The sequence below is a fragment of the Dendrobium catenatum genome, unplaced genomic scaffold (assembly GCF_001605985.2).
Source record: "Dendrobium catenatum unplaced genomic scaffold, ASM160598v2 fragScaff_scaffold_1470, whole genome shotgun sequence".
NCBI lineage: Eukaryota > Viridiplantae > Streptophyta > Magnoliopsida > Asparagales > Orchidaceae > Dendrobium > Dendrobium catenatum.
This window is the reverse complement of record NW_021319932.1, coordinates 898,538-911,819: the sequence shown is the minus strand read 5'-3', so window position 1 is coordinate 911,819 and position 13,282 is coordinate 898,538. Positions and strand designations below refer to the sequence as shown.

At 35.3% G+C, this 13,282-nt stretch overlaps 1 protein-coding gene and 1 long non-coding RNA gene across 2 annotated transcripts; one reads left to right on the top strand and one right to left on the bottom strand.

Moving 5' to 3' along the window:
* Positions 1–1,222: 1,222 nt before the first annotated feature.
* Positions 1,223–5,349, bottom strand: LOC110109913. Its single transcript, XR_002304644.2, has 3 exons — positions 5,173–5,349; positions 1,683–1,770; positions 1,223–1,592 (listed from the first exon to the last, which is right to left on the bottom strand). It is a non-coding gene; the product is annotated as an uncharacterized LOC110109913 (long non-coding RNA).
* A 4,902-nt stretch (positions 5,350–10,251) lies between these two features.
* Positions 10,252–12,422, top strand: LOC110109907 (zinc finger CCCH domain-containing protein 24). Its single transcript, XM_020841123.2, has 2 exons — positions 10,252–10,375; positions 10,551–12,422. Exon 2 carries the CDS (start codon positions 10,616–10,618, stop codon positions 12,035–12,037), a length of 1,422 nt encoding a protein of 473 aa, XP_020696782.1. The 5' UTR covers positions 10,252–10,375; positions 10,551–10,615; the 3' UTR covers positions 12,038–12,422.
* Positions 12,423–13,282: the final 860 nt, after the last annotated feature.

Here is a 13,282-nt window from a genome sequence, read left to right as displayed (position 1 = left end):
ATTCTGATTTGTTGCATAAGAAAGATAAATTTCGTTCGTATCTTTTATTTGTCAAGCTTTCATTTGGGACAGCTTTCTACTGTAAAAATCTTTAGCTCAAAAAATTTGCACTAAAAAATTACTTTTAAAAGCATTAAAAAAGCCATTTAAAATGAAGACTAACTCAATATACAAAATCAAGAAAAAACAAGAGCCTTATTTTTTCATCACATGATAGTTATGTTCAAAACTATTTTAATTTAATTCATAGTGATGCATGAATTATCTTTTATAATATATCTCATTTACATTATAATTAATAAGATAACATTCATTGACAATTAATAAAAAATATTATGAAATATTCAATATCAATAAAAAAATTTGTTGCTTATTTGAATACTTAATTTCTCATCTTATATCAAGAAAGATTACATGCGGAATCCGAACACACAGAGCCGTTCAATTTTATATCTGTGAACTATAAAAATATAGTAAAAACATAATTATTGTTCACTATTGCATTTTTACTGTTCACCGCTACGCTTTTATTGTTCACACTTACAAAACCAAACGGTTCTCTATGTCCGGACTCCGCACGTAATAATCTCTCGAAATATTAAGACATGATTCGGGAGATGATTGTCACTTAAATTTTATTACATTCTTTAAAATAAGAAAATGTATTCTCGACGATTATGCCGTACTACACCTCAAAGATATGATGTTGCTTAATGAAAAAATTCATCATTCTTGATTGTTATTTGAACCTTATTGCTAGAAAATTGATGTTTCCTAATGAACCAACATCAATTTAAGGAGAAATTCATGATATTTATTAATTACTATATTAATTATTACATATAAATTATATACTGCTATTATAAAATAAAATTTTGATTTTATAGAAGTACATAGATTTTATGACCTGTTGTGAAGATTCAATCAATGGGCTATGGGTACCGAACATGTAAAGAAATTTGACTTGTTATGTCTAAAGCTTTATTACAGAAAGCTTTAAATTGTTGATAGTTCCAATCTAAGGCTCAGTTTGGGATAACTTTTTAACTGCTTTTTAAAGTAATTTTTTAAGTATAAAAATTAAAATTTTTATATTCAAAATGCTTCAAGATGCAGTAAGAAAGTCGTCCCAAAAAAAAAAAAAAAACCTAAACCTAATGCAAGTAATTTATACAATGATGACATAAAACAATAGAACCATAAAACCACACCAATTGCACTCTACAAAGCACTAATGAAATTTCAATTATTACAGAAACAACAACAAACATTTTTCATTTCACAAATAGGAGAGAGAGAAAGAGACTCCTTTCATTATTCAAAGTTACAATCTACATATAATAAAAAGATCAAATTAGTCTTAGCTCCAAATATGTTCTCTAGAATCCATCTCAAATCTAAAGGACAAACAATTTAAAATTCCATAAATCTAAGGAAAGGAAACATAAAGCAAACCATAATATTAACAGAAGAGATAGATAGAGCTAAACTTCACAGGAGGAAAGGCATGATAGATCCTTTAGCTGACAAAGATGATAGAAGGATCACAGCAACACTCATCAATAAGGCAGCAGCAGCAGAGAGCAGCAAGACTGTACCAAATAAACATAAATGCAGTTCGTTTATGATAAAAAAAGAATTTATCTGCATTTTTATATTGAGAAAGAGAGAGAGAATCTTACCATCCTTCAAGAAAGCCAGTTTGTCTGCGAGGAGGCGGAGCTGCATAATAGTGAGGCGGCGGCATGACCGGAGGACCTTGGTAATACCCTGCAACCATATAGAAAGAATATAACCGAAATGCTGCAAAACATTATAGAGAGAATTTAACTAGAGGAAGTAGGTTGTTCTGTTACAAAGAGCTGAGATCAATCAATATAAGAACTTCGATAAAGGGCTAGTTCAACTTCATTCTCCATGAAATTAAAGACACAAAAAACAAGTTAAACTGAACCAATCTGAATCAAATCATAATTTTTGGCCTTTCAACACTAAACAGAAATATGAAATACAGTGAGCCATACTGAACATTTTGGTTCAATATGGCTTCATTTTATGTCCGTTAAACTTCATTGTCCATCCTATTAATTAGATCTTGTTCAATTTCGAAACAAGATCTAAATGAATAATACCAAATAGAGTTAGCCTCGAGCCTATTCAATAATTGTTCGAAATTTTCCAACATTTATGCGTCAAGCTGAACATTTTTCTAGTCTAAATTTGTCATAAAGGCTTATATTTACTTAGTAAGGTATCATTAATTCTGCAACTTCTGTGAAAAACAAGCATATGAAAACAAGATTTAGAACTATATGTTCTAATCTTTAGAAAAGAAATCAAATTATCATCACTTGCTCAAAATAAAGTAGATTTTATAAACATTTTTACATCACACTTGTATCCATGCCAACAGCTTAATAGAGATTCTAGGAAATTTTGACAGTTGTCTTATTTCATATTTTGTAAATTGCGAGCTGGCCGTTAGATGTAAAGTACTAGCTAGTCATGAGCTGGTTGTCAAGCGTTGTAAAATCTTTACAGAGTTCTGTATAAATAGGTATTGGTCCCAATAAAAATAACACAAAACATTTTCCCATTTCTATCTTTTACAAACCATGTTATAGTCACCCGCCTCGGCCTTTAATGAGCTGATGCGCATCACCTTCTTTTGTCAATTAGACTCGAACTCGGTGTCCATTATTCAACTTCAGCAACCGCTTTAATAAAGAAGCACAATAAAATTCTAAGGTGATCATCCTCATTCCCATCCATACCATGGTAATTGTCAAATATATGACATAAAAGGGCACTCTACAAAGTGATGCCCTATCATTTCAATGTATTCCAATTCAACAGGCAAAACTGCCTCATGCTTAAGCACTTGGATTGTCTAATTTCTAGTAGCTTAAAACCCATTTTGTTGCCATCAATGTATCCACAACTCCTACATAGCTCCTCGATAGTGGTGCTTCACATCATGTCAATGTCAACTTGAACAAAATCTCCATCTACATTTCTATAGCGGCTCTAAGGATGTTTTGATTAGTGATGGCAGGGCCCTTGTGATTGCCCATTATCATTCAACCTCATTTACCACTCTTATTATTACCTACGCTCTTTGTAATGTTCTTTTGACACCAAATATGAAAAAAATTTATTTAAAGTTCTAAATTTGCACAACCAATAGTATTTAAATTGAATTTATACCCACTTCTTTTCTTGTAAAGGAAATAAACATGAGGGCAGTCCTTTTAAAGGAAGAAAGGAAAGATGGTGCATATGAGTGTCATATATCTAGTAATGCGTTTTCTCCAATTATTCCTTTCTATAATGTCAAGACCGCTTTGTTTAAGTGGAATCAAAGACCTTGTCACCTTGCCTTTCCCATTCTCAGGCATAGTCTTCAATTATCAATTAGATTTGTCATCCTCAGCATCATATGGATCTCTTTGTAATATTTTTCAATACACTAAAAGCTAAAATCTATCATTCTTTACTTCCTTCTACTAAAACTATTGAACTCAGATTTTCTGATATATGAACTTCTCCTATAATACCATATGATGGGTTCAACTATTACATTATCTTTATTGCTCACTTATTAAATACATTTGGCTTTATTCACCTCAATAGTGGTGCTTTATTCACTCAAACCCATAGTTGAAATTTATTTTAAAAGCAAAATGATCACATTCTACTCTAAAAAAAGGAGGTAAACAGCTTGCTCTTGCAAACATACCTCTCTACACAAGTCATCTCTCACCTCACGATATCACCTCATGCACTATAACACAATGGTAACTTAGAAAGATGACATCGTCACATTGTTATATTTGGGTCATAATCTTACCTCGTGTTGTTCCAAGAAGCAAAACTCTAGCTTAATTATTATAAACAAAGGCATAGTACGGATATGCTTCTATCACTCCCACCGAGCTCTATAGGGTTTGCTCTATCTAGATCGATGATGGAACCAGGGATGGCTAGTGATGGCTCTCACTATCTTATAATCGAGAAAACTTCTAGGTTATTATATATTTAATTTAAAATTTTTATCCTTAAATCTATTAAAATCATCTATGTTATAGAGGTTTTACCCCCTACCCCACTCTCCCTTAAGATCCTAATTTCACATTTACCTTGATTGAATTTGAAATTCAGAACCCGCAAAGCCCAATCATTTGTTATGATAATTTTGGGATCACACACATATGCTCTAACCTAGTATTCCACTCTCATCCAAAACATGCTACTATTGACTTTCAATTCATTTGTAACCAATTCCAAAACAATGTACTTCAAGTTGCTCATGTTTCATCAAAGGATCAATTAACGACTACTCAAGCAAAAACAACTTGCAGGGCATGATAGAGATTCTAGGAAAATTTAACAATTGTATTATTTCATTTTTTTTTCTAAAGTATGAGCAGGTCATTAGATGTAAATTGCTATCTAGTAATGAGTTATTGCTAGCTAGAAAAGAGTTGTTGCTACTTAGTTATTGGTTGTTGCTAGCTAATAATGAGTTGTTACTAGGTAGTCATGGGTTATAAATCTATACAAATTTATGTTTAAGTAGTGATCAATCTCAATAGAAGTAAAACCCTATTTTCTCATTTATATCTTTTCCATAGATTTGTTGAGTTGAATGTTGATAACACGCAGCCACAGATGAAAACTTATATAAATTCATTGACTTGATTATACCCAACGTTGAATTCATAAACTTTGCAAGTTAAAACACCAGGAGAGTTCTTTCTCACGATATATCAGCAAAAAGATCTCATAAAGTTAATAAAAAAAACAGAGCACATATATGTTGAGAAACATTAATGCACAAAAGAAGGAAATTTTTTAAGGCAACAAGAGATCTATCAAAAGTTAAAATTTTAAAAAAAATACAAAACTCAAATATTCAACACGAGAAAAAAATTTCTGTTAGCTTCATTGAACAAAATATACAAAAAAAATATAAACTACAAAACAGGGCAATTTGTATCCCTAACATTCATAGCGGCATGTAAAAAAAGAAAAAAAGTGGCTATTTCTTCAGATCCCCTTAAAAAAACAACAAAACTCGAAATTTATAAGGAAAAATGGCAGATTTGATTTGAAATCAATAGAGAGAGAAAGGGGATGGGAGAAAAACTAAAGAGACGCAGAGTATGTTACCTTGAGCAGGGTAGGGATAAGCGTACTTAGGACCGCTCATCTTCGAAGACCGAAGGGAAAAATAATTCAGAGGCGGAAAAAAGGAGAAGAAGGGAGAAGAAGGGCAAGGATTGGAGCCTTGGAGGGCTTTTTTGCACCTGGAGGTGTATATAAGAGAAAGGAAAGTTGGGGAAGCCGACAACGTCTTCAATTCTCTTCCGCTGATAGGCGCGTATTATTTTTCTTTCCGACGAAGTTATCCGCAATTAATTAATTTTTTTTTTTTTTCTGAAATCTTTGTTGGAGCAGTTGATAAGTTTTAAATATAAAAAACTAAAAATAGAAAGGTGATAATATTTCTTTTAGATTTAATATTTAAAAAATGACATTTAAAATAATAAAGTATTTACTATTTACGCATAGAGAGAGATTTTAGCAATTAAAATACCCTGAACTTTGAATCTAAAAATTCATAATTAGCAGATAAAACTCCCAACTAATAAATTAAGATGAGTTCAGATGCATCATAAAAAAAAGTATATTGATCATACACAAATTTTGAGACAAAGTTGAGTTTAAAACTTTCAAAATTAATTTCAGGACTATCAGAACTCTAATTTCAACAAAATTATAGTCGAACTAAACATTTCGAAAAGATGAACCCTACGACACTAAATTCGATCAAATTCGAGCCCAAATGAGTTCAAGTCAAGGGTCTAAAACACATTTGAAAGCTTCAAAGCATAAGTTGGACAACAAAATGATTTTCAAATGTGACATGCTTACAGTCGAATTGAGCAACTCGGCGAGACGAATGCAACGAGCTTAAAAATCTTCAAATTTTGAAATCATTAAGACACTCAAATGCATGATAAATTGTCTATGATCAAGGGAATCAATCTCGGTTATCAATCTGAAACGCTAACAACCTATCCTTGATCTTCTCACTATTTTCCAGCCACGTCACTATAAAAATTATAAATAGACTCTCAATTCTTCACAAAAAGAGAAAGAAGGGAGAAAGAGGAGAAAGAAAAGGAAGAATAAAGAGAAATTTAATATCTCTCTTGCCACCAAACTCCTCGACTACAGCCGTACCACCGTCATTCCACCAGCCATCACCGAACTTCTGCCCGACCACCGACTATCCCTAAACTTATGCCCAACTGCCAACCGCTGTTGGACTTCCGCAGGCCACCGACTGTCGTTGGACTTCCGTCGACCACCGATTGTCACTAGACTTCCGCCCGGCCACCAACGATTATTGTACTTCTACCAGGCCATCGATTATATATCGTTGAACTTTCGCTCGACCATCAATTGACGTCAAACTTTCGCCAAACTTGTCATATAATTATAATTTAATCGTATTCAAATTAAAGGATGAATCAAGGTAATTTATTCAAATATTAGTGGAATCGTTTGAATTGGGCCAGACCTTATGGTTTTTCCCTTTTCTAGGGTTTCCACATTAAATTATGGTGTTTTATCTTCTCTATTTGTGTGATTGATATTCGTGCAATGCTAAGATGAAAAATCCTCTCACTCTTCCACCATGTATATTATATCCCATAACAATTTAGTATCGTCTATGAGAACTTCATCCCACTATCCCAAGCATTGCTTTAATGGTCAATAGGCGTAGCAATCATAACCTGAGAGCCTCTCGCTCTAGCACACACCAATCTAGGAATTTATCTATGAACCAGAGGAACCAGGTGTTTGGCTCTCCTTATCCTAATGGGCGAAATCCTGCTAAGAAGGAACATTAGGACCATCCCTATAAGACCATGTCTGAAAAATGGAGGAATCTCATAATGAAATTATTTCGTCGGAATTATTTGAGTTGCCTTTAATAATTTTGTCTTTAAAAACTTAACATTATGTATTAAATCTTTTACTGTTAAGGGTATAACCACATAATATTCATGGTTGATAATTATTGTCTCTAAAATTTGATATTTCTCTTATTAAGGAAAAGCAATTATGTAATCCTCCCTTCATTATCTTCTATTTCCTGACCACCCGTTAGCTAGGGCTCACATAGTGGCACTACGTATATTTCACCTGTGCTTGATCTCCCTTTGTTTCAATCTATTCTAAGCTTCGATGACTAGAGTGACTTAAAGGGGAATCGACAGTCTTGTGTTGATGATGCATGCATCGCTCTATAACTTGAAGGAGCCCTAAACCAAGGACTCCGAGGAGAAGCATTTGAAGGAGTGAAGTTGTGTTGTCATCAACTTTGTCAAATTGGGTTGATCAGTACTTTCATGGAAATAAAAAAAGGTAACCCTGTTTAGTGTCTCCCCCTTTCTTTGCTAGGAAAACTAGAGCTTTAACTGTGAATATTACAAAGTTTAAGAAGGAACTATGGGCTATTAAACTAGTGATTGAATGTGGCATGTGCCCTTCTAAGATTGTTCAAAAATTGTAGCAAAAGATGTATGTATTGCATAACCCTTTGCTTAAAGATAGTTTGTATTTTTATGAAATTAAAACTAGTGTAGAGTTCCCTTTAGAATTTGATTTAATTTAGTGTGAATGCCCTTCATTAAACAAAATTTAGAGGAATACAAATCTTTTTCATAGGAACAAAAGGTGGGCTGTGTGGTAAAAACGAAGGGGACAATTTTTCTTTCTTTTTTTTTAATTGTATGCCTTTGTTTAAGAAAAATGGCCAGTTGTATACTTTTTGTTCCTCTACCTATTTTTTTGATATTGAATAATTAGACTTTGAAATTGTTAATCATTAATTCAACATAGTTTATATTAATGCCACATTTTAAATTGATGTTCCAACTATGAACCTACATTCAAGGACGTCGACAATCAATACAATGATGAGAAAAAATAGCAAATTTACATCATTATCGCGCTGAGTTATTTTATATTATAGTTAATATGTGATTTCAAGAGTTGAATAATCATTTATTTGAAGTTAGTATAGAGTTGCATCTTTTTGTACCATTCTTAAACCAAAGTGAAATGATTCCCAATAAAATTGATGATAATCGGCTCAATAACAACAACAACAACATTAAGCCTTTATCCCACCACGTGGGGTCGGCTACATGAATCTTTTTTCTTTCTTAAAGGATTCATGTCATTATTATTTGACAAGTTTTACACTGGCTGTCGACTACCTAACGCAACCCTCCACTTTTCTCATCCAGGATTTGGGACCTGGCAACGACAGTGTTTGAAAAGCTTGTAATTATTGTTCAATTCATCGATCATAATGAAATCCAACATTTTATTTTAAATTATATATTTTTTTATTTTATTTTTTAAATATTATGTTATCTATGTAATAAATTTGCCGACCATTAAAATAAAGATTGATTCTGCTATTATTTGTTGGTAAGTATTGATATAAGTAGTTTACATTTCATAATATTAACAATTCATATCAATATCCTTTTTTGCCTTAACATTTACCACTATAACAATATCATTAAATTTATAATTTTTTGTAGAGTCAATGATAGAGCATTAAATACCGGTCTTCCGCCTGACACCGGAGTTCTGCCGGATCGCCACCTGACATTGGAGTGACGTTGGACTCTTGTAAAATTCTCTGTTAATATCTTTAATCTGGTCGTCTTCAAGGACGAGTCAGACCATTGTATTTTCCTCAAATTTTAGTGGAATCATCTTCAACTGGGATAGGCCCCGTGGTTTTTTCTCTTTCCGGGTTTTCCACGTAAAATAATATTGTGTTCTCTGTGTGTGAGCTGGATATCCGTTCAACGCTAAGACGTAGAATTATAACTCTACCGCCGCGTATATTCTAGCCCGCAACAACTATTAATGTATAAATGTGCGTGAGAGAGATAGATAGAGATAACTTATATCTAGATGATGATCTGCCCCTCTAAAAAGGAATAGTTTATGGAAAGTGATCACTCACAAAATTTAAATAAAGGAAAATTAAAGATATCTCATAGAGTAATCCTTCGTGATTTCATTTAGATGTTTTTTCTAGATTTTCCTCAATTGATTCCCCTTTGAAGAAGATGATCCTTCTTATGTGGTTATCAAGAAATCTCAATCAATCTCTTATTGCTTTTGTCATAAAAAATAAAAGGGGTTAATCTCTCTTTTTCAGTAGAGCTTTAGGCTAATAGATTTTTGAATGTATCATCATCTCACTCAATATCTTGTTTCATCTCAAGATTTTATGTAGCATGCAGTTAGGGACGATAGCTTTGCTTTTGTCAACTATTTCTTCTTGTACATATAGGATTCATGTATTTGAATATTAAAAGTGGTTTTTGAAATATTTTGAGAGAATTATTTGTTTCCCTTTCTAGGTCTTATCTTATCTAGGTTTTGATACTTCAGTTCTTGGTATTCATTTGAATCAAATTAAGCTTATATTAGTTGAGTTAGAAATTACTCAAGCAATGAAATAAACCAGCCTACTATTGTTACATGGCATTCCCTTGACGTCAAATTAGTTGTACCTTACCAAGTTAAGGAGCAAGCAGGCTATATAAGGAATCTTTATTTAGCAAGCTCTTTTAACCATTTAACTTAAGCCTTACCGTGTTACTTAATTCTTATATATCATCCTCAATTAACTTTGTTAACTTAGTTTCTCAAACTCTATCACATTTATACCTCATATTATTTGTAATTTGTTAATATATTGCACCAACATTCCTCACCCTAAATGACATCATTGAATAATAGAAGACACATTCATTACTTGAAATAATGTCTTTTTTGTAATTTTTCAAGTGCAATTAGACCTATTGGTAACAAAAAAGATTTCAAATTAATTAAGCATGTATTATTAAACTATCAAGTCAACTAGTACTTTGATGATTGAAAGGGATTGACTATCCTTAGGACCCTTAGGATAGGACTAGTTGATAATCATTAAGCATATGAGTATCCTTCATATAACACATTACATGAAAATCATGCATTACTGACGAATTTTTCAGTGAAAATTTTGAAATCATTAGTAACTTCTTTGTAAAAATGAAATCCAATATTTATTTTGATTTTTTTCTTTTACACCGTATTTCATCTTCAATTCATTGCTTCAATCTCTCACCGGCCCAATAGTTACAAAAAACGCCCGCTTCCCCAGTCTCGCCGCCGACCGCGGGTCTCCGACCTCCTATGGCCGATCACTGACCGCCAACGGCCGCTGTGCTTATATATCGTACACTTTCTTTCTCCGATCTGTTATTTCTCTACGCTTTTTAAGGTAGTTTCCTGTCCTTTAAGGCGCAATCTTCGAAAAATCGCATTTTTATATTGCTCCGATTCGCCGCAGATTTTTAATTCCTTATCCACGCACGATTTATTTTTCCCTGTTTTTTCTCATTTAACTTATCAAAATCATATTTTAATATATTTTTTAATTAATGGCTTACTCGCAGCCTATAAGTGAGGGAGCCCTAGACTCCGAACCCGTCGCCGCTACCCTGTTCACTCGCCGCAACCCATGGGCTTCCCCGTTAGCGCTGCTTCCACTGCGGTGGACGTAGTCTCCGAGCTTCTCGAGTTAGCCGCCTCTGACTACGTCACTCGCTTCCGTCTTGCCGCCTCGCGTGAACCCGCTGCCCTCCACGTCTCCGGGCCCTGGTACGGCCGGTGCCTGCTCTCTTCCCGCATGACTATTCTTCGGCGAACTCCGCTCATGATCGCGGCCGCCTTTGGCAGCCTCAACGTCCTCCAGTTTATTCTCTCACTCTCCGCCGCCGTCGACGTCGACGTCGACCTCCGCTGCGGTCCCGACGCTGTCACCGCTCTCCACTGCGCCGTTGCAGGCGGAGGTCCGGCGGCCTCCCTCACCGTCACCCTCCTCCTGATTGCCGGAGCCGACCCCAACGCCGTCGACGCTGCCGGCCGCCGCCCCATCGACCTCATCCCAACTTCACCCATCTTCTCCTCTCTACATTCCTCCCTCGAAACGGTTCTCTGTAACGGATCTCCACCAGTCACTCCCTCTTCGGATTCAACATCTTCTTCCTCTTCCCCTCAAGAAAAGAAAAAGGGTTACACAATAGATTCCTCCATTCCTGACGTCAAGAGCAGCATTTACTCCTCGGACGAATTCCGAATGTTCTCCTTCAAAATCAAACCTTGTTCCCGAGCCTACTCCCACGACTGGACGGAATGCCCCTTCGTCCACCCTGGCGAGAACGCGCGGAGACGAGACCCACGACGGTTCAATTATAGCTGTACCCCATGCGTTGAGTTCCGGCGTGGTCAGTGCCCAAAGGGCGACGTTTGCGAGTATGCACACGGGGTGTTTGAGTGTTGGCTTCACCCAGCTCAGTACCGCACCCGGCTCTGCAAGGACGGCGACTGCTGCAACCGCCGTGTTTGTTTCTTTGCCCATTCGACTAGTGACCTCCGCACTCTGCCAAACTCTAGATCACTGGCGTTGCCTCAACTTCTGGTTAGAAGTGCCCGCAGCAGTGAATTTGCACCGGCGAATTGTGCTTCTCCCAGGTTTCAATCTGATTATTTTTCCTCAAACTTGTCACCTATGAGCAGAATCCAGCAGCAAAGCATTCTTTCTCCAAGAGCTCTGAATTCCTTGCACTGTGTTTCTTCCCCTCGTGCGATTTCTCCGCTCGGGGTTCCGGTCGGATCTCCAAGTTTCCTCCTTGGTTCACTTCCTTCTGAAAGAGTGAAGCAGCAGCAGAATTCAATGCATGATTATGAGAATGTGAAGCAGGAGCTAGTTGGAATCGAGCCAGATCTTTCGTGGGTTCAGTCTCTGGTGGGAAAGAATGACATTGGCAAAGGCTGCTGTTTTGATGATGGAAAAGCTCTTAGTTCTTCCATCGATGATGAACACGCAATTTTAGGAGATTGGCTGGAACAAATGCAGCTTGTTCAGAAAGTTGCTTTGTGAAAGTTCGCAGTTCTGCATATTGGCTTGAGTATTATTCTTTCTTTGATTTCTCTACAATAAGATCAAAGAGATGAAGCTGAGGATGATTCAGACATTCAAAGTTTCCGAGTTTTACTTTTGAATTTTAGTTCAGAGTGATCTTTTTAGGTGCATTTCCCATTGATCTGCAATGGGATCTCTTAGGTACATATTATTTGTTTCAGATGTTCATCTAGTTTAAGTTTCTTTGTTTTTTTTTTTTTTAAATCTTGGTGGAGTAGTAACAAGCTCAAAAGGTCTCTTGTTAGTGCTCTCCCATCTTGTTCATTCATGTCATTTTTTACTTTCAACATTATTATCTGTAAACATTTATTTTAATTCCATTGATTCTGAGATTAATTATAAATTCTAGTTCAGTGTATTCCATTATATGTACTATCCTTACATCCATCATTCATATTTCATGGGACCTCCTTACTGCAAATCATTTATTCAGCTCATTTACAATTTTATCTTTACTTTCTCTGTAAAGAAATTGATTTTAGCTGTCTTTTTTTTGTATGGTTACTGAAAACCGTTGTATATTTATGATATTTCTGCTCCTGGCTTTTCTCTCTGCTGTCTGCATTTCTTCATCTGTAGAAATTTTTAGAGCCATGGCTTCCAGTTTTGCTTTAAACAAATATCGATGGTTAGAATGTTTTCTTTTGGTCAGCTTTGGTTTGTTTAGACTCAGAACTATAAGAATAAGCCTGTTGAAATTACAGATACTTGGTTGAAAGCACTGAAATTTGACCAAAACCAGCCAAAACTTGTAGGAAGTAGCCCGGGTATGCTCTGTTTATGAAAGTATAATACTTCTAAAGATCATTTAGGATTGAAATTAAGCATGGAAATCATTAAATTATGTCTCATAACCAGAAAGGAGCATGAAAAATTGCTCATAGGAGAATGTTGTTTCTCTAAGGGGCTATTTGGTAGCACCTAGGATTTCATTTAAGTAGGATTTCGTAAATCTTCTAAATCCGGATTTACGAAATCTTGGGGGATTAAATCCTGAAATCTGTTTGGTAACATTCATGATAAATCCTGTTAAATCATGTGCGACTGTTTGACTATAGAGCGTTAAATCCTGAAACGAGCGGGCTCTTATTCCCTCTCGCGCCAATGGACTGTTAAATCTGCCGAATCAGAGAATTTCGGAAATCCGGGATTTATCATGAAAAGGGGTAATATTCCTTCTACTATTGTTTTCATTTACCGTGA

Excerpts from the sequence above, each read along its gene's own strand:
- LOC110109907 (XM_020841123.2), top strand. The coding sequence starts at position 10,616 with ATGGGCTTCCCCGTTAGCGCTGCTTCCACTGCGGTGGACGTAGTCTCC.